Source organism: Ovis aries, chromosome 3, assembly GCF_016772045.2.
Source record: "Ovis aries strain OAR_USU_Benz2616 breed Rambouillet chromosome 3, ARS-UI_Ramb_v3.0, whole genome shotgun sequence".
Lineage (NCBI taxonomy): Eukaryota > Metazoa > Chordata > Mammalia > Artiodactyla > Bovidae > Ovis > Ovis aries.
The window spans coordinates 221,579,112-221,605,478 of record NC_056056.1 but is presented as its reverse complement, the minus strand read 5'-3'; the positions used below and the strand labels follow the sequence as shown (position 1 = coordinate 221,605,478).

The following is a 26,367-nucleotide window of genomic DNA, read 5'->3' as shown; positions in this document are numbered from 1 at the left end:
ACCAGTCCATCCTAAAGGAAATCAGTCCTCACTATTCATTGAAAGGACTGATGCCAAAGCTGAAGCTCCAATACTTTGGCCACCTGATGTGCAGAGCCAACTCATTGGAAAAGATCCTGATGCTGGGAAAGATTGAAGGTGGGAGGAGAAGGGGATGTCAGAGGATGAGATGGTTGGATGGCATCACCGACTCAATGACATGAGTTTGAGCAAACTTCAGGAGTTGGTGATGTTCAGAGAGGCCTGGCATGCTGCAGTCCATGAGGTTGCGAAGAGTCAGACACAACTGAGCGACTGAACTGAACTGAACTGAGAGAACATTAAGTGGGATCGGAGGTACTTCTCTCCAGCCAGGCCCCGCACCATACTCATGCACAGCTTCAATTCTCCAACCCAAGATGGGTCCAGACCCAGGTGGATCTCAGGTCCCCTGCTTGCCAACTGCCTGGCTAAAACCTCCAGTTCACTCCACTGACCCCAGGTTCTTTTCCTTCAGAGTTCCTACAGCCCTGAAACAACGCTCAGTAGTTATTTGTGTCTCCCCAGCCCTCCCCGGGGGAGCCAGGACCTTGTTCCTGGTGTCCAACCCTGGGACCCCACCCTCCACCATCCTCCACCTGGGAAACCAGAAGCTAGAACAGTTCTGGGCACACGCTGCTGCTGCTGCTGCTAAGTCACTTCACTGCTGCCCAAATGTCGTGCATGAGTGAGTGTCCACCCATGCTCTTATTAAGAAATACACTCACCCGGAGACCGGGAATGGGAACAACTAGGGCTCGGGTCTGTGAGTCTCTGGGACACGCCCAGCTGATTTTGTGTCTCCAGTTGATAGTCCTCTCCTCCCTTGTCTGCCCCTGGAAGCCTTTCCCTGCCCCGACCAAGACTTAACCACTTGCTCTTGCCAGCCTTCCCATGTTTCCTGAGCCCACACTCCCTACCCAGCCCCGGGTAGCCAGAGTTAATGGCTATTTCATCTCTCCTTAGCACTTTTTCTTTGCTCCCCCCACCTCGCCCCCTAGCTGATTTTAAAGTTGGCTAACATAGCCCACCCTGTCTCCACCCCCACAGGAAGCGTCCAATTTGCGGGGGGAAGTTCTGCTTGTGAACTCTCTGGGGGCCCCAGAGCCCCGAGCGCTGTGGGGGCTGCTGCCTCAGGCCACTGGAAGAGGGGAGAGGCGGGCTTCCTGTGGGTGCCAGCACTTACCTGAGGTCTTTCCTGTGTTCCTTTAGGCCTAGGAAGAAGGTGAGAAAGTCACCGACATTGTTCCGGATGGGAAGCACAACCAGCACTGCATACAGTCCCTCCTGCCCTGGACAAGGGGTCGGGATGCAGTGTGTTTCGGTTCCTGAGCACCCGTGTTACCTGAAAACTGGGCTCACCTCTTGGGGGGTGTCAAGCCAAAAGACAGCTAAGCCAAACAGTGGGAGAAGGAAGGATTTATTCTCACTTGCAGCAAGTAAGGAAAACCATCAGGGGTCTTTCCAAAGCAGTGTCTCCCCGAAAAGCAAAATTGGTGAAGTATTAAGCTAAGGGGACAGGCATCTTCTAGAAGGGGCTTGAGTAGAGGATTCTGCACTGAATGGGGACAAAAATCAGCAGAGTCCGAGCCTTGGTTGATTGAGGTCAGGAGGGTCAACATCATCTTTCCATCCTCCCCCTGGGCGGGTCCTTAGTTCCTGCAGATGGCAAAGACAGTATTATATTATGGGCTTGCGTTCAGTTCAGTTCAGTTGCTTAGTTGTGTACAACTCTTTGCGACCCCATGGACTGTAGCCCACCATTCCTCCTCATGGAATTCTCCAGGCAAGAATACTGGAGACAGTAGTCATTCCCTTCTCCATGGGATCTTCCCAAACGAGGGATCGAACCAGATCTGTTGAATTTCAGGCCGATTCCTTACCATCTGAGCCACAAGGGAAGCCGAGGAGGAGCTGGGACTCTGTTTTATCACCGACTATTGTTTCTTGACAGCTTTTCCCTTGTTCCCTCACTTGTCTTAAGATCCTTGATTACTGAGACTTGTTCAAGGGCCAGGCTTAGATCCCCAAAAGGCTTAAGCCAAAAATGGCTTCTCTTCTGTCAAGAAAGCTACACCTGGTTCTTTCTTCAGGGACCCCCTACCCTATATGACTGTACTCCTGCCCTTAAAACACAGCTCCTGCACAAGAGAAGACTCTACACATGGACATCACCAGATGGTCAACACCGAAATCAGATTGATTATATTCTTTGCAGCCAAATATGGAGAAGCTCTATACAGTCAACAAAAACAAGACTGGGATCTGACTGTGGCTCAGATCATGAACTCCTTATTACCAAATTCAGATTTAAATTGAAGAAAGTAGGGAAAACCGCTAGACCATTCAGGTATAACCTAAATCAAATCCCTTATTATTATACAGTGGAAGTGAGAAATAGATTTAAGGGACTAGATCTGATAGACAGAGTGCCTGATGAACTATGGAATGAAGTTCGTGACAGTGTGCAGGAGACAGGGATCAAGACCATCCCCATGGAAAAGAAATGCAAAAAAGCAAAATGGCTGTCTGGGGAAACCTTACAAATAGCTGTGAAAAGAAGAGAGGCAAAAAGCAAAGGAGAAAAGGAAAGATATAAGCATCTGAATGCAGAGTTCCAAAGAATAGCAAGAAGAGATAAGAAAGCCTTCCTCAGCAATCAGTGCAAAGAAATAGAGGAAAACAACAGAATGGGAAAGACTAGAGATCTCTTCAAGAAAATTAGAGATACCAAGGGAACATTTCATGCAAAGATGGGCTCAATAAAGGACAGAAATGGTATGGACCTAACAGAAGCAGAAGATATTAAGAAGAGGTGGCAAGAATACACAGAAGAACTGTACAAAAGGATCTTCATGACCCAGATAATCATGATGATGTGATCACTAATCTAGAGCCAGACATCTTGGAATGTGAAGTCAAGTGGGCCTTAGAAAGCATCACTACGAACAAAGCTAGTGGAGGTGATGGAATTCCAGTTGAGCTGTTTCAAATCCTGAAAGATGATGCTGTGAAAGTGCTGCACTCAATACGTCAGCAAGTTTGGAAAACTCAGCAGTGGCCACAGGACTGGAAAAGGTCAGTTTTCATTCCAATTCCAAAGAAAGGCAATGCCAAAGAATGCTCAAACTACCGCACAATTACACTCATCTCACACGCTAGTAAAGTAATGCTCAAAATTCTCCAAGCCAAGCTTCAGCAATACGTGAACCATGAACTCCCTGATGTACAGGCTGGTTTTAGAAAAGGCGGAGGAACCAGAGATCAAATTGCCAACATCTGGTGGATCATGGAAAAAGTAAGAGAGTTCCAGAAAAACATCTATTTCTGCTTTATTGACTATGTCAAAGCCTTTGACTGTGTGGATCACAATAAACTGGAAAATTCTGAAAGAGATGGGAATACCAGACCACCTAACCTGCCTCTTGAGAAATCTGTATGCAGGTCAGGAAGCAACAGTTAGAACTGGACATGGAACAACAGACTGGTTCCAAATAGGAAAAGGAGTACGTCAAGGCTATATATTGTCACCCTGCTTATTTAACTTCTATGCAGAGTACATCATGAGAAACACTGGACTGGAAGAAACACAAGCTGGAATCAAGATTGCCGGGAGAAATATCAATAACCTCAGAAATGCAGATGACACCACCCTTATGGCAGAAAGTGAAGAGGAGCTAAAAAGCCTCTTAATGAAAGTGAAAGAGGAGAGTGAAAAAGTTGGCTTAAAGCTCAACATTCAGAAAACAAAGATCATGGCAACTGGTCCCATCACTTTATGGGAAATAGATGGGGAAACAGTAGAAACAGTGTCAGACTTTATTTTTTGGGACTCCAAAATCACTGCAGATGGTGATTGCAGCCATGAAATTAAAAGACGCTTACTCCTTGGAAGAAAAGTTATGACCAACCTAGATAGCATATTCAAAAGCAGAGACATTACTTTGCCAACAAAGGTCCGTCTAGGCAAGGCTATGGTTTTTCCTGTGGTCATGTATGGATGTGAGAGTTGGACTGTGAAGAAGGCTGAGCGCTGAAGAATTGATGCTTTTGAAGTGTGGTGTTGGAGAAGACTCTTGAGAGTCCCTTGGACAGCAAGGAGATCCAATCAGTCCATTCTGAAGGAGATCAATCCTGGGATTTCTTTGGAAGAAATGATGCTAAAGCTGAAACTCCAGTACTTTGGCCACCTCATGCGAAGAGTTGACTCATTGGAAAAGATTCTGATGCCGGGAGGGATTGGGGGCAGGAGGAGAAGGGGACGACCGAGGATGAGATGGCTGGATGGCATCACAGACTCGATGGACGTGAGTCTGAGTGAACTCCAGGAGATGGTGATGGACAGGGAGGCCTGGTGTGCTGCGATTCATGGGGTGGCAAAGAGTCGGACACGACTGAATGACTGAACTGGACTGAACTGCCCTTAAGGTCCCAGGCCCCAGCTTGGATCTTATAAACAGGACCTTGTGGGCTGGGTGTGTCAGAGGTCAACCCAAGGTTCAGTGGGGTCCTGGGCCGGGCGTGACAGGGTGGTGGAGCTGGAATAATCAGTTCAGCTCCAGGCAAGGCACAGGGTGGAAGTTTCAACCCTCCACCAAAAAGCTCAGCCAGGAAGCCTTTCCTGGCTTCCCCTTGGCTTGGAGCTTCCCGTTGGCTTGGCAGGTAAAAAGTCCACCAGCAATGTGGGTATGATCCCTGGGTTGGGAAGATGCCCTGGGGAAGGGAATGACAACTCACTCCAGTTTCAATATTTTTGCCTGGAGAATCTCACGGACAGAGGAGCCTGGCCGGCTATAGTCCATGGGGTCACAAAGAAGGCACAAGAAGCCTTACAAGGACAAAGCCAGCAGAAGGGATCCTTGGGAACCTTCCCTTCTCCTCCCCTCCCCTGTATCCCGGAGACACGAAGCTTCTCTCAAGCTGTGGAAAATCATCCGGAGGCCCTGCCGCCTGGCAGCTCTGCACACACTCAGGGCAGATGAGGCAGTGGCGGGACAGGGAGGCAAGAGGGAGGCAAGGGGCCGGCGCGGCGCTGGGTGAGGACAGTGTCACGTGATGTGGGCCCTGTGGGGTGCGGGACTCCGCATCTCGGCCTTCCTCATTCAGCGTGCACTGAACACAGGAGCGAACACGTGTGCATGTGAAACCGCGACGCGGCTCCCTGAGCCCCCAGACTGACCCCACTCATCTGTGTGCTAACGGTGCTCTCCTGGGCACACAGTAGGGGCTGCCCGGTGGCACACCAGTGTGTCTGGAATGCACGTGCTTTTGCGTGAGTGTATACACTATTGTGAATCATGAACTTCCAGATGTTCAAGCTGGTTTTAGAAAAGGCAGAGGAACCAGAGATCAAATTGTCAAAATCCGCTGGGTCATGGAAAAAGCAAGAGAGTTCCAGATAAACATCTACTTCTGCTTTATTGACTATACCAAAGCCTTTGACTGTGTGGATCACAACAAACTGGAAATTTCTTCAAGAGACAGGAACACCAGACCACCTGACCTGCCTCTTGAGAAATCTGTATGCAAATCAGGAAGCAACAGTTAGAACTGGACATGTAACAACAGACTGGTTCCAAATAGGGAAAGGACTACGTCAAGGCTGTATATTGTCACCCTGCTTGTTTAACTTAAATGCAGAGTCAGTTCAGTTCAGTTCAGTTGCTCAGTTGTGTCCGACTCTTTGCGACCCCATGAATCGCAGCACACCAGGCCTCCCTGTCCATCACCATCTCCTGGAGTTCACTCAGACTCACGTCCATCGAGTCTGTGATGCCATCCAGCCATCTCATCCTGGGTTGTCCCCTTCTCCTCCTGCCCCCAATCTCTCCCAGCATCAGAGTCTTTTCCAATGAGTCAACTCTTCGCATGAGGTGTCCAAAGTACTGGAGCTTCAGCTTTAGCAATGCAGAGTACATCATGAGAAACACTGGACTGGAAGAAACACAAGCTGGAATCAAGATTGCCGGGAGAAATATCAATAACCTCAGATACGCAGATGACACCACCTTTATGGCAGAAAGTGAAGAGGAACTAAAAAGCCTCTTGATGAAAGTGAAAGAGGAGAGTGAAAAAGTTGGCTTAAAGCTCAGCATTCAGAAAACGAAGATCAAGGCATCCAGTCCATCCATTGCTACTTCATGGCAAATAGATGGGAAAATAGCAGAAACAGTGTCAGACTTTATTTTTTGGGCTCCAAATCACTGCAAATGGTGACTGCAGCCATGGAATTAAAAGATGCTTACTCCTTGGAAGAAAAGTTATGACCAACCTAGATAGCATATTAAAAAGCAGAGACATTACTTTGCCAGCAAAGGTCCATCTAGTCAAAGCTATGGTTTTTCCAGTTGTCATGTATGGCGTGAGAGTTGGACTGTGAAGAAGCCTGAGCGCCGAAGAATTGATGCTTTTGAACTGTGGTGTTGGAGAAGACTCTTGAGAGTCCCTTGGACTGCAAGGAGATCCAACCAATCCATTCTGAAGGAGATCAACCCTGGGTGTTCTTTGGAAGGACGGATGCTAAAGCTGAAACTCCAATACTTTAGCCACCTCATGCGAAGAGTTGACTCATTGGAAAAGACGCTGATGCTGGGAGGGATTGAGGGCAGGAGGAGAAGGGGATGACAGAGGATGAGATGGTTGGATGACATCACTGACTCAATGGACATGAGTTTGAGTGAACTCCAGGAGTTGGTGATGGACAGGAGGGCCTGGCATGCTGCAATTCATGGGGTCGCAAAGAGTTGGACACTACTGAGGAACTGAACTGAACCGAACTAAGGAAGCAAGGTCCTTGACTGCTGAGTGGGGAGCAGCCTGTTGCAAATTTTCCAGGCCTGTGTGGATGAGGCCTGAGCTAGAGCTGGGGTACAGTGGGGGAGGATGGAACAGCAGAGAAGGGAGGCCAGGGAGACTTTTCCAAGGTGTTTCTGCCAAGCTCCCCTCCTCCCTTCTGCCAGCAAAGCCATCCAGCCAGACACACATACCCCGCCTGCTGCCCAGGGCTAGCATCGCAGTCCTACCTGCTAGTCTACCCAGACACAGGTCCAGCACCTGGAGTTTCTACGGGAAGCTAATGTAGGGGGAGGTGTGGGGAGGATTCAAAAGGCTCATGGTTGTTCAGTGGCTAAGTCATGTCCAACTGTTGGCCTCTTTTCCATTAGAATGTCTACAGCAAGCATGTGTCATAAGGCAGTGTGCCCCCAGGCTGAGGGTGTGCGCTGTGTGTTACCTATGCAGGGTGTGGTCCAGAGACACAGACATGCATTGTTTGTTGTTGTTTAGTTGCTAAGTCTTGTCAGACTCTTTGCCACCCATGGGCTGTAGCCCACCAGGCCTCCCTGTCCATCACCAACTCCCAGAGTTGACTCAAACTCATGTCCATCGAGTTGGTGATGCCATCCAACCATCTCATCCTCTGTAGTCCCCTTCTCCTCCTGCCCCCAATCCCTCCCAGCATCAGCGTCTTTTCCAATGAGTCAACTCTTCGCATGAGGTGGCCAAAGTATTGGAGTTTCAGCTTTAGCATCAGTCCTTCCAAAGAACACCCAGGACTGATCTGCTTTAGAATGGACTGGTTGGATCTCCCTGCAGTCCAAGGGACTCTCAAGAGTCTTCTCCAACACCACACTTCAAAAGCATCAATTCTTCGGCACTCAGCTTTCTTCACAGTCCAACTCTCACATCCATACATGACCACTGGAAAAACACATATCCAGCTAAGGACCCCATCAAGAATATGCTAAGAACTCGTGACTCAATCATAAGATGAACAACCCAGTTTTTTAAAACTGAGCAAAAGATCTGAACAGGTTTCATCAAAGAAAATATATGAACAGCAAATAATGACCTGTAAGGATGCTCAGTGTTGGACTTCCCTGGTGGCTCAGATGGTAAAGCATCTGTCTACAATGCAAGAGACCCGGGTTCGAACCCTAGGTCGAGAAGATCCCCTGGAGAAGAAAATGGCAATCCATTCCAGTACTATTGCCTGGAAAATCCCATGGACAGAGGAGCCTGGTAAGGATGCTCAGTGTTATCACTGGGAAATGCAAATCAAAACCACCACAGGCCACCAGAATGCTCAGACGATTTACTGAGCATGGCCCCGCCCATCAGAACAAGACCCAGTTTCCCTGTCAGTCAGTCTCGCCTACCAGGAAGCTTCCATAAGCCTCGTATCCTTCTCCATCAGAAGGCAGACAGACTGAAAATCACCGTCAGAGAAAACTAACCAATCTAATCACATGGACCACAGTTCAGTTCAGTTCAGTCGCTCAGTCATGTCCGGCTCTTTGTGACCCCATGAATCGCAGCACGCCAGGCCTCCCTGTCCATCACCAACTCCCAGAGTTCACTCAAACTCATGTCCTTCGAGTTGGTGATGCCATCCAGCCATCTCATCCTCTATTGTCCCCTTCTTCTCCTGCCCCTAATCCCTCACAGCATCAGGGTCTTTTCCAATGAGTCAACTCTTCGCATGAGGTGGCCAAAGCACTGGAATTTCAGCTTTAGCATCAGTCCTTCCAAAGAACACCCAGGACTGATCTCCTAAGAGTCTCCAACAGCACAGTTCAAAAGCATCAATTCTTCTGCGCTCAGCTTTCTTCACAGTCCAACTCTCACATCCACACATGACCACTAGAAAAACCATAGCCTTGACTAGATGGACCTTTGTTGGCAAAGTAGTGTCTCTGCTTTTTAATATGCTATCTAGGTTGGTCATAGCTTTCCTTCCAAGGAGTAAGCGTCTTTTAATTTCATGGCTGCAATCACCATCTGCAGTGATTTTGGAGCCCCCAAAAATAAAGTCTGACACTGTTTCCACTGTTTCCCCATCTACTTCCCATGAAGTGATGGGACCAGATGCCATGATCTTCGTTTTCTGAATGTTGAGTTTTAAGCCAACTTTTTCACTCTCCTCTTTCACTTTCTTCAAGAAGCTGTTTAGTTCCTCTTCACTTTCTGCCATAAGGGTGGTGTCATCTGCATATCTGAGGTTATTGATATTTCTCCCAGCAGTCTTGATTCCAGCTTGTGCTTCCTCCAGCCCAGCGTTTCTCATGATGTACTCTGCGTATAAGTTAAATAAGCAGGGTGACAATATACAGCCTTGACGTACTCCTTTCCCCTTGTCTAACTCAATGAAACTATGAGCCATGCCGTGTAGGGCCACCCAAGATGGACGGGTCATGGTTGAGAGTTCTGACAAAACGTGGTCTGCTGGAGAAGGGAATGGCAAACCACTTCAGCATTCTTGCCTTGAGAACCCCCTGAACAGCATGAAAGAGCCAGTATCTTCGGGGAGGAGTAAAATTGCTTCACGATGTTGCCCTAGTGTCTGCTGTACAGTCGAGGGAACGGCCACATGTACACACACATCCCGTCCCTCTTGGGCCTCTCTCCCTTATCCCATCCCCCCCAGGTCATCACGGAGCGCCTAGTTGAGCTTCCTGTGGTATACACCGGCTTCCCACTAGCTGTCTATTTCACACACGGGAGTGTGTGTCTGTCAGTCCTAAGCTTTGTCTCACCCTCCCCTTCGCCCTCTGGGTCCACACCTCTGTTCCCTACGCCTGTACCATTTTTCTAGATGCCCCATACATGCGTTAATATACAGTATTCTCTTTCTAATTTACTTCTCTTGGTGTGACAATCCCAAGGTTTACCCACGTGTCTGCAAATGACCCCGTTTCCGTCCTCTTCTGGCTGAGTGCTGTTCCTCTGTGTGTGTGCCCCACAGCTCCCTTACGCATTCCTCTGCTGGTGGACATTTAGGCTGTGTCCGTGTCCTGTCCCTCGTAAACGCTGCTAGTGCAAATATAGGGGTGCACATGTCATTTTGAATTACGATATTCTCAAGATACAAGCCCAGTAGTGGGACTGCTGGCTCATACGATAGCTCTGCCTTTAGTTTTTAAGGAACTTCCGTACTCTTCACAGTGGTCAATTGAATTTTAAATTGACCACAGTATCAATTTACATTCCCACCAAGAGTACATGAGTGTTCCCTTTTCTCCGCACCTTCTCCTGCTTTTATTGTTCGTAGATTTTTTGATGCTGGCCATTCTGACTGGTGTGAGATAATACCACTTTGTAGTTTTGATTTGCATTTCTCTAATAATTACAGACAGTAAAGAATCTGCCTTCAGAGCAGGAGACTTGGGTTCAATCCCTGAGTCAGGAAGATCCCCTAAAGAAGGGAATGGCTACCCATTCCAGTATTCCTGCCTGAAGAATTCCTTGGACGGAGGATCCTGGCAGGCTACGGTCCATGGAGTTGCAAAAAGCAGCTAGCACTTTCGCTTTCAATAGTTAATGATGTTGAGCTTCTTTTCTTTTGCCTCTTGGCCAACTGAATGTCTTTGGAGCGACGTTGATTTAGATTCTCTGCCCATTGTTTAATTGGGTTGTCTGTTTTTTTGATGTTGAGTTCCATGAGCTGTTTGTACAGAACAGCCAACATTTAAAAGCCAGACCATACCAAGTGCTGCCAAGGAACTCTCACACCAGGGGGTGGGAATGTGAAGGTGTACAGCCACTGCGCACCTATCAGAGTGGCTAAAATTAAAAAAAATATATTAACACCAAGCGCTGGTGAGGATGTGCAGACACTGGTCACCGGTACACTGCTGGTGGGACTGTAAAATGGTTTCCGGCTCCTCTGGAAGATGGTTTGGCGATTTCTTTCCGAAGTAAACATGCACTTCCCGCGCAATCCAGCAGCAGCACTTAGGTCTTCACCCCAGAAAAATTAACATTATGTTCAAGCAAGAGCCTGACATAAATGTTCAGAGCAACTGTATTCACAACAGGTAAAAACTGGAAACAAACAAGCGGTGCTTCAAGTGGGAGAACAGAAGCACAAACTCTGATCTGTTTACATCACGGGACAGGATTCAGCAATAGCAAGGAATGTGCTGTTTACACCTGGACATTGTTGCAACCTGGAGAGGAATGCGCTGTTTACACCTGCCACAACCTGGACAGACCTCAAGTGAATTATGCTGCTGCAAAAGAGAAAAAAAATTGTTTTCCAGAAGGGAATATGCACTATGATTCCACTTACACAGTATTTCTTAAAAGACACACTGTGGAGTTGGACAGAGTAGATCAGAGATTACCAGAGGTTTGGGGGGAGGTTATAAATGGGGTAGCAGGAAGAAGCCTTGTGGTGATGGAGCGTTCTTTATCTTCTTTCTTCTCTTTTTTAAACATTTTATTTACTCTGCATTTGCTTCTCGGCTGTGCTGGGTCTTCGCTGCTGCACGTGGGCTTTCTGCCTCGCTGGCAAGCAGGGGCTACTCTCGTCGCCGTGCTCAGGCTTCGCACTTGCAGAGCATGAGCTCCCGGGCGCGAGGGCTCAGCAGTCATGGCCCCTGAGTTTAGTTGCCCAGAGGCAGGTGGGATCTTCCTAGACCAGGGATTGAACCCTGCACTGACGGGTGGTTTCTTAAACTCTGGACCACCAGGGAAGTTCTGTATCTTTTTTTTTCCCCCTAATAGGGGCTTCCCTCATAGCCCAGTTGGTGAATAATCCGCCTGCAATGCAGGAGACCTGGGTTTGATCCCTGGGTTGGGAAGATCCTCTAGAGAAAGGAAAGGTATTCTGGCCTGGAGAATTCCATGGACTGTACAGTCCAGTGGGTCGCAAAGAGTCAGACACGACTGCGCAACTTTGGCTTTCTTTCTGATTTACAATATTAACAGTTCTCTATACGGCTTGTGGTAGGAGTGACACAGATCTACACAGGGGATAACATCGCACAGAGCACACACAGACACATACGTGCTTGTAAAACTGGGCGACTATAAATAAACTCTGTGGATTTTCCCAATATCAACTTCCTGGTTTTGATATAATGATGCTATTGTTATACAAGATATTCACACTGGGGATAACTGGGAGAAGGGTCCACAGCTATTCCCTGTATTTCCGTGGCTTTGGGGCAACTTCCTGTGAATCTCTAATGGTTTCAAAGTAAAAAGGCTTTTCATGGTTCCACCCCTAGGGATTTACCCAGGAGAAGTGAAACAAGGGTCCATGCAGGAACTTGTACACGAATCTTCATCACAGCTTTAGTCATAACAGTCCCAAACTGGGACAACCAGACGGCACATCAACAGGGGAAGGATGGATCCGCAAACTGTGGACTATTCACACGGCGGAGTCCTGCTCAGCAGTTAACAGGAGCCAAATGCTAGCACAAACTGCAGTACGGTGCATCTCAAAATGATGTTTGGGTGTTTATTTAATTATTTTGGCCTCACCATTTCTTAGCTGTGGCATGTGAGACCTTCCAGCTGCGTCATGCTAACTCTGAGTTGGGATGTGGGATCTAGTTCCGTGACCAGGGATCGAACCCAGGCCTCCTGCATAGGTAACATGGAGTCTCAGCCATGGGGCCGCCAGAGAAGTCCTTCAAAACAATCATTCTGAGGGGAGCGAAGCCAGACAAAGAGAGACCTTTGTATGTGGTTCCATTTATATGAAATCATAGAATGTGCTATAGAATCTTTAGCATCAGAAAGCAAAAGTAGTTGATGGGGGAGTGGCAAGAAGGGACAGGACGCGGTGGTGGTATCACGGGCTCTGGGGAGGGGCTGGAAGGAGACTGAAGGAAGCACTCCCAAGAAACTTGCAGGGGACCGGACTGAGCCTTGCCAAAGAGCAGCTCAGCCCCTTCTCTCTTGTCAAGCAGACTATATGCGCCACTGCTTGCCAAATTTAGAATTATTCAGTTAAAAATGGAGAAACAAGAAATATATATGGCATTCCAGGAATTTTTTACTCTTTAATGAGCACCTGTCTATCGGGGACAGGGCATGGAACATGACCTCTGACCTCGGGAGCTCTGGGTTAGAGACAGGAGGAAATTGAGAAAAGCACTGCCTCCTCCAAGAAGCCCTCCTGGCTATGCCTGCCCTGGTTGGGTGGGGAGGGGCATCCCACCTCTGGTTCTTACAGCATAGCCTGACCTGTGTGTCCAAGGTCAGACCATGCTCTGTCCAGGGTCTCACCTCTGACAACTCCTCTGTGCATTCCTATTCTGACCAGATGGGTGACTCCAAGCTTTCCTAAGCTTGGGGCTCAGGGTTTGGGTGGATTTAATTGAATGACATTCCCTTGGGATTTATCATATTTCAGAAAAAATCACCTATTTTGGAGCAACCTTTCGAAGCAGCCTGGCTTTCTATGCACAAAGGCAGTCAGAGAAGCGCAGAGAGGGTATATCCGTGCCCCCAGTCACACAGCCTGGCTAGCGTGGTTGGCTCACTGACGAACCACGCCTGAGGTGGGAGGGAGGGGAAGCCACATCTGTGCAGAGGTGGAAAACTCAGCACGGGAGCCCTGGCCTCTCAGTCATGGGAGGAGGGGCTCCTTCAGAATCTGAGACGGAGCCAGAAAAGTCACTTCTGTGGGTGTGTATCATTAAACGTTTCTGGGAAGTCTGAGTCCAGCCCAGAACCCAGGCGCCAAGCCCAGCCTCTCCTGCCCACCACCCCTACCACCCCCCTGCTCCGCAGCTTGGATTGTTCTGCTGATTAATTAGAACTGGCTAGAAGCTGGCACGGAGAAGGCAATGGCAACCCATACCGAAGTGATATACTGAAGCGACTTAGCAGCAGCAGCAGAAGCTGGCAAATGCTTGACCTCTGCCCTTGAATCCAAGCTCACCGCCCCAATCCCCAGCTCCCCAAAGATGGTTTACCCCTTTTCCACGGGGGCCTCCTGCCTTGTCAGCTGTGGACCCCTCCGGTGCCTCTGGACACATCTAGCATCCGTGGCCCTGGAGGACGGTCCGCTGTCCTGAGAGCACCCCGTCAGCGCGGGGGCGCTTTCTCACGGTGTCAGGTAGCTTCCTGCTTTCACCAAACCTGCCATGACAAAACTCTTCTCCTTTTTGGCCACCCCATGGCGTGCGGGATCTTAGTTCCTCGCCTAGGCATCGAACCCCTGCCCGCTGCATTGGAAGCAGGGAATCTTAACCACTGCGCTGCCAGGGAAGTCCCCTGACCAACCTCTTCCTCCAGTGATGGGAAGTAGGGCCGGCTTGTTTTGGAGACCCCAGAAAGGGAATCAGTCTTGCTGCCTGGCTCAGAAGACAGCATTGAGTCAACTGAGCGGAGACCAGAGACTGGCAGGGCCCGTCCGCCCCCCAGGAGGATTCGGTGCCCCTCCTCCGTGTCACCTCTGGGGAGCTCCTCAGAGAAAGCTGTGAAGGGACCCAGGTGTGCATCGCCCTTAAGTTAACTGTCTACATCAGCCTATTTGCAGATGAGGAAGCTGAGCTCCAGAGACAAAGAGCTGACCGGGGGCAGAGGGGAATGCGAAGATAGGATGAGCTGCCCACAGAGGCGCGCTCTGGGCCCGGACTGGTTTCCAGGACCTCAAAGCCAGCAAACCCCAAGCAGCATCTAATAACCAACCACATGTGTGCCCCATCTGGTGTGCGAGCGTGCTTAGTCGCTCAGTCCTATCTGACTCTTTGAGACGCCTTAGATGCAGCCCACCAGGCTCCTCTGCATGGAATTCCCCAGGCAAGAATACTGGAGGGGGCTGCCATTTCCTCCTCCAGGGGATCTTCCTGACCCAGGGATCGAACCCACGTCTCCTGCATTGGCAGGCAGATTCTTTACCCCTGAGCCACCAGGGAAGCCTGTAACACCCGCGCCAGCTGGGCCAAACACCCGCGAGTCCTCCACCTTCCTGCGTCACATGACCTGGCCCTCGAGGAGGGGAGGGAGGGGGTGGGCGAGGATGGGGAAAATTATCAATCCAGTGACCTGCCCGTGTCTGGGGAGAATTTTTTTAAATTTAAATGTATTTATTTTAATTGGAGGCTAATTACTTTACAATATTGTATTGGTTCTGCCACACATCAACATGAATCCACCACGGGCGTACATGTGTTCCCCATCCTGAACACCCCCTCCCACCTTGGGGAGGATTTTCTGAGTGACGGCATGAGTCTGCTTGCCCAGGTTCCCTGGAGGACCACTTATGCCGGTCGGTGCGGATGGGGTCTGAACATAGGGTCTGGTCTTGCACCAAGCCCAAGGACATAACAACCAGAATGTACTTGAACCTGTCATAGGCTGGCCCCTAAAGCTCCCGTGAGCCCATCCATGGGGGCGCTGATTTCCCATCTTCCAGCGAAGGCATGCCACCAGCCCTGATCTCGTTACCCTCTGCACCCTCGCCTTGACTGAAAGCTCTGCCCCCACCCCCTGGAGAAACAATGCAACGCCTCAAAATGACAGCGACTCATTCATTCATTCAGCATCTCAGTCATTCTGTACATCTTTATTGAACTCAAAATCTCGGGAAGGTTTTATTAAGCGCTTTCCTGTAGTTGGATCCACAGGCCTGTGTTTGTCGCCTTGGATGGGGTCCGGATGTGAACACTGTTCCCCACAGACCCCCGGGCAAGGCCCTCAGAGGGACTGTGGCTGCCCAGAAGAGGCGCCTAGGCTCAGTCCTGGAGCTTGCTGGCATACACCTCGGCCCTGTCCAGGGGTGGCCCCCGGTTCACAGACGTGTATGAAGGCTCCGAGGTCCCCAGGGACTTTGGGACAGCCTCCTGCGTGATCTGGGAGTCGTGGCTTGTTGCCCCGTCAGCATCGCCCCTGTCCCTGACAGAGGAGATGAGCAGAGCCGGGGTTAGGGGCACAGAGCTAACCGCCCCCTCAGCTGGGCAGGAACCTTTCTACTTGGACGTGGCTTTCACAGAGGTCACCTTAGGCCTTCATTCAAAAGACCAGTCTTTCTGGACTGTTTCCTGTGTGCCAGGCCCTGCGTTAAGGAGAGTGTAACTCTTTTGGAACTGGGTAGACAATTTACAAGTCTTACTGAGCTGGAGAAATGTCCCCAAAGAGCTAAGATTCTATGGGAGACAGACCACAGCACACAATGACCAGGCAGAGAAGACAAGTCTGGGGAGGGAAGCCACTGGAGGGTTTCCTGGAGGAGGGGGCAGTTAGTCTGGCCTTGAAGAGACTGGAAGCACAGAAAGGCATCGCAGGCATTTGATAGGAAGGCCTGGGGTGTGTCTGGGGCAAGAATGGGGACCGGTGGGCAGCTGGAACTGGGATGTGGGAGCTAGGAGAGACCAATGGAAGAGCCAGACGGAAGTCAGATAACAGGACCATGGTTAGGATGCTGCCCAAAGGGAGGGAGGGACGTGACCACATCCCACCTGCTCCCAGATCTGGTCAGACAGACCAGTCCCTTGGTGGCTAATCTCATCTACTATTTGTTTTTATTAACCTAAATGTCAGAGAGCAATGATTTCCAAGGTCACTGCCGTCTCCCTACTCCGTCCTTTACCCACCCCACGTCTTTATTTATTTATTTTTTTTTTTCACCCCACGTCTTTAAATCTGCCTGTCTAATTCTACTTTTTCGCTTAATTTCACCCACTCCAAGAAGCTTTTCCATCCACCTTCTCCACTCACACTGGGACAAGCATCCCCCCTCTCCTTCTTTAAAGCTGCCTGGGTCTCCTGCCTCTCTTGCTGAGATGCGCACCCGACATGAATTTTCAATTCATCCCAGTCCTGATAAGAATCTGTTCCTGCTGTCCCTTCCTCTAGGAAGCCCACCCTGATACTCCAGGGAGGATCTGCACTGCTCTCCTCTGGATTCCCACAGCACCTGCACCCGTGGGTGCCTTGACTCACTCCCTGCTCCATCCTGTGACTGCATGCCTGTCTTCCCATCAGGCAGCTCTGTTAGCTGCTCCAGACACCCCAGGGGACCCCTCCAGCCTTAACCTAAATAGACACACATCAGAGTTGTCAGTGGACTCAGGTGACTTGGGAGCTTGGGGCCAGCTCTGTTTTAACAGGTTCTGTGACCTTGGGCCTCCGTTCCCACCACAGACCTCAGTGTCCCCATCCTGATAACAAAAGCTAAGACCTGTTTAGTACTTGGATTCCACCCTGACCCTGGAAAAGACCCTGATGCTGGGAAAGATTGAGGGCAGGAGGAGAAGGGGGCCACAGGAGATGAGATGGTTGGGTGGCATCATCATCTCAATGGACACGAATTTGAGCAAACTCCGGGAGAAGGTGAAGGACAGGGAGGCCTGGCGTGCTGCAGTCCATGGGGTCGCAGAGAGCAGGACACGCCTGAGCGACTGAACAACACCGCCTGAGTGCCCAGTAGCCCGTATAGTAGAGAGACTATTTCACTTATCCCTTGCACCTCCACGGGGCAGACAATATTGATCAGAATCTCCATTTTCCAGAAGAGGACACTGAGGCATAGAAGGATAAGATATCGGGTTGGCCAAAAAGTTTGTTTGGGTTTTTCCATAAGACAATACGAAAAGCCCCAACGAACTTTTCGGCCAGCCCAATCCTTGCCCAAGACGCACCGCTGTGTCGCAGCTGGGGTCCACCCACAGGGCCTTGGCCCTAAGCCCCTCTTACCTAGCTGAAGACTTCACCTGGGCCTCTCCGGGACCCTTCTCCCATCTCACTGGACCCCCTCCCCACCCCGCCACCCAGGGCAGAAGGCAGCTTTACTCCCAGGCTCTCCCCACCTTGGAAGAGTTCCCGTGGGGTGTGTCCCCAAGCACCGCACCGCCCACCCCCAGCTGGCAGATACTCACACGAGGCTGAGGATGATGGCGCCAGCAAAGCCGATGAGCAGGAAGAAGGGCAGGGAGCCCAGAATGGATGTGATGACGATCATACCCCCGCTCCGCCGGCCCGGCCACGTGTCTATCGCCGAGTATGGGGTGACTGCGGGAGGCAGGCGGTCACTCCCTGGACACTGCATTGCCCAGCCTCCTCCCAGGGATTGGGGGTGCCTGCCTTGGAGGCCAAAAATCTCAGGGATGAAGCGAGGCCAGGCCAGTGCCTCCCCCTGGGTCTGAGGCGGAATTAGATTTGCCTCCGTATTCCACTCCCCAGCTCTGTCTCGCGTGTGTCTACTCTCACCCTCTTATCACTGCCTTTTTGTATGATTTTAAATGATAAACGGTCTCAAGTCTTCTGGTGAAGACGGGATACAAATTATAAACAAAATACAGGTGGAGCAAAGAAAGCTGATCGCTGAATAACTGACTTTTTTGAACTGTGGTGTTAGAGAAGACTCTTGAGAGTCCCTTGGACTGCAAGGAGATCCAACCAGTCCATCCTAAAGGAGATCAATCCTGGGTGTTCACTTGAAGGAGTGATGCCAAAGCTGAAGCTCCAATACTTTGGCCACCTGATGCAAAGAACTGACTCATTGGAAAAGACCCTGATGCTGGGAAAGATTGAGGGCAGGAGGAGAAGGGGACGACAGAGGATGAGATGGTTGGATGGTATTACCGACTCGATGGACATGAGTTTGAGTAAACTCTGGGAGATAGTGAAGGACAGGGAAGCCTGGTGTGCTGCAGTCCATGGGGTCACAAAGAGTCGGACACGACTGAATGACTGAACTGAACTGGGAGGTCCCTAATCTAATGAAGCCGGGGGACCGTGGCCTCCCTCTGCTCTGACCAGTGTCGCCCACCGGAACAAAGTGGACAAATCATTACAGGTCCTCCTGTGAGCTGGCCACTTCCCATCCAGTGTCCCAGGTAGATCCCACGAGACCCTGTTTTGCAGATTGCTTACTGCAGCTTAGGGAGATTGCGTGCCTGTTCAACGGGACTCGGACTCCAGCCTCAAGCCGTGCTCTGTCTGGTCCCCAAGGGCACACTCTCCAAGCAGACTGATCTCCAGGCCCTGCCCTTAGAGTGCAGGGCCTGGGGCCTTCATCTGGACTGCTCAAAGGAGCCCTGCTGGGGAAGCGGGGCAAGGATAGTCCTTCCCATTTCTCAGATGGGAAAACTGAGGTCCTGAAGGGCTCACACAGCAGTGAGGCTCCGCGGCTGGGATTGAACTTGGGATTGAACCAGGGCAGTGTTGATCCAGTGGCACCACAGAGCGTGGCCGTGTCACCGGAGGATGGGACGGAACCACCTAGTCACACCCGGGCCTGCCCATCTGCACCCTCACTGGCCCTGTGACCTCAGGCAACCTCTCCGAGCCCTAATTGACCCACAAGATCACTGTGAGTGGCAAGGGGGTTCTTTGGTTTTTTCGGTTGTGCCATGCAGCCTGTGGGATCTTAGTTCCCCAAAAAGGGATTGATTCTGGGTTCCCAGCAGTGAAAGCGTGGAGTTTTAACCACTGGCCCACCAGGGAAGTCCTGGGAGGTCTAAAATTAGGGTCACGGGTCGTCAAAATTATACTGGGAAATCGCTTCTGTTGCCCCTAAGCTTCAACAGATAAGATTCTGAATTTATAAACCTCAGATCTGTGTTGAGAACACAGCTGGAGGCTTGAGGACAGACAGGCAGGACCATGGGCAGATGCTTGGGCCTGCAAGACGCCCACTTTAGAAAAACCACAGGGCTCTCCAGGAGAATGGCACCCTGCTGCCTCCAGGGTTCCTGCCCCTGTGGCCGAGATGCCTCTGGAACCATCTTAGGTGATAATGATGTCGTTGGCAGGGTTCAACAAGGGGGTGGGTTAGGGTCTAAATGCACGGTAACCTCCCTGCCCTTTAAAGGCAAATGCATCATCAGAGCTGAAGATGCCCGCTGGTTCTGTCTCCAGTTATGCCTGTCCAGCTGGCCAGTGCGTGCTTCGTCGCTCAGTCCTATGTGACTCTTTGAGAACCCTTGGACTGTTGCCCACCAGGCCTCTCTGTCCATGGAACTCTCCAGGCAAGAATACTAGAGTGGGTTGCCATTTCCTCCTCCAAGGGATCTTCCTGACCCAGGGATCGAACCCACGTCTCCTGCACTGGCAGGCAGATTCTTTACCCCTGAGCCACCAGGGAAGCCCGTAACACCCGCGCCAGCTGGGCCAAACACCCGCGAGTCCTCCGCCTTCCTGCGTCACATGACCTGGCCCTCGAGGAGGGGAGGGAGGGGGTGGGCGAGGATGGGGAAAATTATCAATCCAGTGACCTGCCCGTGTCTGGGGAGAACTTTCCGAGTGACAGCTTGAGTCTGCTTGCCCAGGTTCCCTTGAGGACCACCCCCAGCCCACGCCCACCACTTACGCCGGTTGGTGCGGATGGGGTCTGACCAGAGGGTCTGGTCCTGTACCAAGCCCGAGGACATATTGACCAGGACATACTTGAACCTGGAAAGAAGTGGAGCGGGGATGACTTCTATCCATGCTGTGAGCCTTGGCCATGGGGAGGGGGCGCGATGCGGGGTTTGGGGGCAGAACCAGGACTTGTGGGAGATGAAAATCTGGGTGGCCACAATGGGTGGGGCGGCAGGGGGGTGTTCTGGCAGCAGGCTGCTGCTGGACTTTGCATCGGCATCACCTTTCCCCTGGGCTGCTTCCCCGGCTCAGACACCTCCTCCACGAAGCCCTCAGAGCCTGCACTCTCCCTCTGGGAGCCCCTCTGTTTCTTTGTCACATATATTATGCTCTTAGCTGACTTGCGGAGTAGTGACCCATTTGTCCTCCTTGCATTTTTGCCTTGCTCTGTTCCTAGCCTGGTCCTTGGTCTCACAAAAGTGACTTAAAAAAAAAACAAAACCAAGGGAATAGTATCTGTTGCAACACCGCTGCCCTCTGATAAGGGCTAACTTTACAGGCAGAAAATCCCAATCAAGCGTTGCAAATCATACAGGAAGATCAGGCGACCAGTACAGAATACCCATAGCCTTAGGCCTTCTTCACCTTCAGTTAAAAAGGATGAATGTTCTGAGATCAAAGAAATCAACAGCCTCTAGTTTGACACTTAAAAAAAAAGAAGACCCTTAAAATCTTCATACCATCCAGGATTTTGCTTAATCCCCTGCTTCGACAGGTTTGAAGATGGGAATTCTAGAGGCTGGGATGAGTCCCCTAGGTAGGGTAGGCTCAGGTAGGAGGGAGAGGTTTTCTCCCATGAAGAACAAGGTCAGAGGTAAGAGTTGAGGGCGGGGGCGAGGACATCCAGGACTCAAGTCCTGCCTGCTGGCCAAGGCGAGGGGAGGAGAGGGCTGTGTGAGAGGACGGAGGTGATGGCCTGGGCCCAGATGCGGCCCAGAGGCTACAGAGACCCCTGTCCGGATGTCTCCATGGGAACTGGAGTGGGTGTAGTCAAGGCTTGGCACTGGGTAAGCCCCCCGGGCCTAGGTCACCGTTGAGCCCCCAACTCAGCCCCGAGAAGGTGCTCAGGACATGGGTGTGAAAATGAATTGGGGACCCTCAATTCTGGGGTGGGTCACGATAGGGTACACTGCAGGGAGCAAGGAGAAGCCTTCACACCAAACCCCAGCGTTTCTCACAGTGACCCCCTTCAGCTTCTGGACCACTGTTCCTTCCCTGTCAAACAAACTGCTACACGGGTGATGGGCCAGGATCAGGTGTGTACTTTGTGGGGCCTGATGCAAAAGGGAAAATGTGGCCCCTTGTTTAAACATGAAGGCTTTCAAGATGGTGATGGCAGAGTTAAGCCAAGAGGGAGTCCCTCTGAGCATAGGGCCCTGTGCACAATCGCCCGCCCAGGAAGCCAGGAATCCTTCACGGTACCCAGGACGGTCCTGGCATGTGGTAGGCTCTGAAGGAATGTGGCCTCTGACGCTTCACCCAGCTCTAGGCAGCCCTCTTCCCCCACACCAAGTCGGGGCTGGGGCTCACCTGCCATCTTCCAGCAGCTGCTCACACTCACCTGTACTCCGTAGCTGCGGACAGGGGTGGGTTGCAGAGGCCCTGAAAGTTTGGGTCCGACAGGCAGGTCCCGTTGGTGCCCACCTTGATCAGGTAGGCATTCAGGATTTCCGAGGCCCGGGACACATCCCAGACAGCATCCAAGCTGGGCGAGTCGCTGCATGGGGTCAAGTCAAAGGCCGCAGTCTTGTAGGGCCCTGTCCTCCCCCCCTTGGTCTGCTGGAACGTCGAGCTGAGAGGGGTCTTGGTGCTGTCCTGCACAGAGGCGTTCCTGAAGCTAGCTGTGGAGGCAGTGCCGGGCTGAGTCACTCACTCAGTCATTCAACAAATGTCCCTAAGCATCCTCTCTGCGCCAGTGCCAAGCCAGGTCTTGGGATCTCTTCTTTACTTGCTGGGTGATCTTGGACCACTCACTGTATCTCTCTAGACCCTCTGTGAGACGGGAGGAAAACACCCCGCAGTGCCCACAGACTGGGATTGGGCATAGGTAGGCAGTCAATAAAATCAGGGCTACACGAACCGCTATAAATGGCTGAAAGCTAAGAGGCAGTCATCGGGTTCCTCCTCTTGGACCCCAGGGTCGCTGCCAGTGAACAGGTGGGGCTGGCCCAGAGCCAGCACGCCTCCCAAATACCTATCTTGCACCACCTTGGGAAGCCTCAGGAAGGACTTGAGCTCGAGGACCAGAGACCCTGATTCACTCTCCAGCTCAGGAGCTCTCACGCGTCACTCTGCCTTTCCAGGCCCCAATTATTTGCCCCTGTGTCGGGCATCCTAACAGACACCCTGCAGGCAGGTTCTGACGATCAGCTCTAAGGTCTGCGAAGCCCCAGGCAGGATGTAAGTGTTCTACGCTGTTATCTCCCCCTCTAGACTCGATGTCCCTCCAGGGCAGATGTCCCCAGCCCAGGGCTGGCACAGAGCAGATACCAGACCGTGTCAGTGAGGTGCCTGGGGTGGTTTGATTGCATGGATGGAGCGCCCCTTGCCTTGGCTCCTCCCCTCCTGCCCACAGACAGGTCAAAGCCACCTTCTGAGCAGCCCGAGGGCAGCAGAGCCCTTACCTGAGTCGACCAGCACATAGAGGTAGACCTCGTAGGTGCCATGGAGGGCCGCTGAGCTGTCAAACGTGCAGAGGGGCTTTTCCAAGGCCACCGTGGTGAGGGTGGGGTTGTTGGTGGCAAAGGTCACACTAGCCAGTTGGGGCTGGAGGTTCACACCTGGAGGAGGCAGCAAGGATGGGAGCTGACCCCCGGCAGAACTGCCCACACCCAAGGGCAACCATCTGCACGCCCACACGCGCACGCCTGCGGCCAGTGCACCCGCTGGTGCCAGGCACTGGCTTTCCCTCTCCCCACAGGCCATCTCAGGAGCTTGTCTCAGACCTGGGGAGAGCCCCTGTTCCCCTCCCCTCACCCAGCCATCCTGAGCAGAAACCGGGCAATCCGGCTGAACTGCTGCCCTCTCGCTACCCTCAACAGACATCTGGTCGCCAAGAACCCCACGGCCCCTCCCACTCATCTCGCTGGTTTGAGTCCACCCTCTTCACCTGGACCCTAGTAACCAGCCCTCCCCCACTCTCTGCTCTCTGACCTGCAAAGCTGACTGCAACCCCTTACCGCTGGGCCCCTTGGGGGCTCCCCACTGCTCTCCAAAGCGATCCAGCCTCTCTGGAGGGGCAGTGAGGCCCTGAAGCTCTGGGCCTTACCTCATGGGTCCCCAGCCTGACGTGTGTGCTCATCCCCTGACCTCACGCTCCAGCCACACCGATGGACAATGGGCGGGAGGTTCCCAGGGTAGACCCTGACACCCGCCTCCTCCCGTGCTGCTCCTTCACCTAAGAATGTGCCTCCCCTCCCGAGTCAAAGCGTCACCAGGAATCTAGTCCAGACCCTCCCCTGCTCTCCAGCAGCTCCTGTGTCTTCTCACAGCCAGCACAGAGCCCTTGAACTCCCATCAGAGAAAGCTTATTAATCAATGCTAGCTGTTAGTAGCCCTATCTGGGTCCCCAGAGCCTGCACAGGGCCTGGCGCAGAGCAGGGCACCCACGCCTATTCCTGTAGTGAGTAAGTCAAGTTCCCATCCAGGTGCCTTTCAGGACCCTTCAGGATAATGGGGGACGCAGGACACGCCCCGTCCACGGTGGGCACAGAGCCCCCCACCCTTCTCACTCTCCGCTTACCGGAGCCAAGTCGCAGGCAGCCCAGGGCCAGCACTACCCAGAGCGGAGGCATCGCCTGGGAGAAGCTGCGACAGGACGGGAAGGTGGTCCAGGGGGCGAGCTTGGACCGCGCCTGTCCCGCCGCCGCGCGCACCTGTCGGCCCTGAGCCAAGGGCACGCCCCGCCCCGACCCGAGCCAGCCAATCCTCAGCCTCCTCGCAGGGTATTTGCATAAACCCGGCTTCCCGGGACCGAAGTGCTCAAAGCACAAATCCATCCCCACTGAACCTCCCCGCCCCACCGCCTTGCGTTCCCTGACCAAAGCGCTTTGTACTGAGGATGGAGCGGTGTTTTCAGGGCGTTTCTCACCTAATGAGACCTTGAGGGCAAACCAGCCCCTCTCTGAGCCTCAGTTTCCATACTGTAAAGAGCCCCGTAATTCCTCCATGGAATTCTCTTTATGGAAACCCTTCTCTGTGCCATGTACTGGGCTCTTGTGAAGGTGAAACAGGTTAACGGGTGAAAGTGGTGTCGTGGAAACTTTGAAGTCCTGGGGGCATGAGCTGTCCGGAGACCTCTGGTGTGACTCTTTCAGTTCACAGGTGCAGGGCCAAGGTCTGGGGAGGCCAGGGACTTGCCAAGGCTGCCGGTGGGCCTGAGGCTGACAGAGCACAGGAGTCCTCCCACCCAGCCCAGGGCTGTTTCAAAAGGAATGGAGAAGAGTTTTAAGCCTGCTTCGTGGGGGCGGGGGGGGGGGCTTTTGACAGTAGTGTTGGGGTCATCACGTGGACCATAGCGTTCCCTCTAGAGTCAGGAACCGTGCACGTCACCCAGTACACCCTAAATATTAGATTTTACATGTAAGAAATAAAAGTAAAAGGATGGAGGAAAATGTAAGTTGGAATCCAACAGGAACTAGTGATCTGTGTATGATATTGATGACATAACCACTTGAAGAAAAGGGCTGTATCTGAGGGACTTTGCCTGCAATCCCTTGGTGGAGAGTCCTCTAAGGACAAACAGACTCTGGTCCTTGCTTGTGAGGCAGTGGTGGGGTGGGAGGCAGGACATTTGGGAAGCAACTTTGGGGTCCCCTGGGACTGGTGTTGTCAGGACCTGGGTTCTCACCTTAGGATGAGGGAGATTTGGAGTGGGGGGAAGAGAAGAACTCTGTGGTGTTCTCAATTAGTAATTGTGTTATGGCACAGTAACAGAATGACTCCTGAGCTCTGCCTCCTGAGAGGGCCCAGAGGGAATGACAGCCAGCTGCAAGGAACTTGCCTAGACCCCAAACTCCACCTCCCAGTGAATGGCACCGGGGACCCTGGAGACATGGCTGCTCCAGGACTGAGACAGGGAAAGTCCAGAGGAGCCTAGAAAGTAAAGATGCTCTTGAAGAATGATGGGAAAGGACAGAAGGATCTTGAAAGGGCTCCCAGCGGCCAGATTGGGAGGGGGCTTGAGCACAAAATCAATAATAAAAGCAACACACTTAGTCCATTGGATAAAATACAAATCCATCAGTACTGATACTTTCAAAAGTATTTTAAGACTTTTCTTTTGGTGTGTGTGTGTGGGGGGGTGCTGTGCCACGTGTGGGATCTTAGTTCCCTGACCAGGGATCAAACTTGTACCCCCTGCATCAGAAGCATGGAGTCTTAAATGCTGGACCATCAGGGAAGTCCTAAAAGGTATTTTGAAGGAGAAGGGAAAATTCTTCTTCAAAGAAGAACACCAGTGAATAAAAGGGGAGGGAATGACAAAACCAAAAATCACTATTTTACAGCCATCCTGGAAATAGATGATTCAAGAAAGAATCATCTCAAAAGATGTTAGGGAATTTCTTGGTGGTTCAGTGGTTAGAACTCTGCGCTCTCATTGTCGAGGCCCTAGGTTCAATGCCTGGTTAGGGAACTAAGATCCCACAAGCTACGCAGCATGGCCAAAAAGAAAAAAACAGATGTTAAAACCATAGGGTCCAATATTTTTAGGGAGAAAGAAACGAAGAAATCTAAGGACACCAGCTTAACAAAATAATAAGACTTAATGTCACCAATAAGACTTCCTTGGTAGCTCAGCCGGTAAAGAATCCACCTGCAATGCAGGAGACCCCAGTTCGATTCCTGGGTTGGGAAGATCCCCTGGAGAAGGGACAGGCTACCCACTCCAGTATTCTTGGGCTTCCCTTGTGGCTCCGCTGGGAAAGAATCCACCCGCAATGCGGGAGACTTGGGTTCAATCCCTGGGTTGGGAAGATTCCCCTGGAGAAGGGAAAGGCTCCCCACTCCAGTATTCTGGCCTGGAGAATCCCATGGACTGGATAATCCATGGGGTCGCCAAGCGTTGGACACGACTGAGCGCCTTCCACTTTCACTAAAGTCACCAGTATGGGAGGGACTGACCTCATGTGCTTGCTGGCATCGTGGCTCTGGGAAGGGCTCAGCATCAGCTTGGGATTTCTTGACCAAAAAGTCCAACTGAAGTCAAATCTATAGCAAACAATCAGACATATTCAAATTGAGGGA

General features: G+C 51.7%; 1 protein-coding gene across 2 annotated transcripts; it reads right to left on the bottom strand.

Annotated features, from left to right (window-relative positions):
• Positions 1 to 1,421: 1,421 nt before the first annotated feature.
• On the bottom strand, positions 1,422 to 23,996 carry UPK3A (uroplakin 3A). Of its 2 annotated transcripts, none has more exons than XM_027968205.3 (6): positions 23,864 to 23,996; positions 22,746 to 22,901; positions 21,683 to 21,962; positions 20,072 to 20,154; positions 17,637 to 17,769; positions 1,422 to 1,677 (listed from the first exon to the last, which is right to left on the bottom strand). In XM_027968205.3, the coding sequence occupies exons 1-6, from the start codon at positions 23,913 to 23,915 to the stop codon at positions 1,671 to 1,673; spliced, it is 711 nt and encodes a 236-aa protein (XP_027824006.1). In that variant the 5' UTR covers positions 23,916 to 23,996; the 3' UTR covers positions 1,422 to 1,670. The 2 variants fall into 2 exon arrangements, with proteins under 2 accessions (XP_027824006.1, XP_027824005.1); XM_027968204.3 differs by lacking the exon at positions 1,422 to 1,677 and adding an exon at positions 15,294 to 15,654.
• Between the last annotated feature and the right edge of the window lie 2,371 nt (positions 23,997 to 26,367).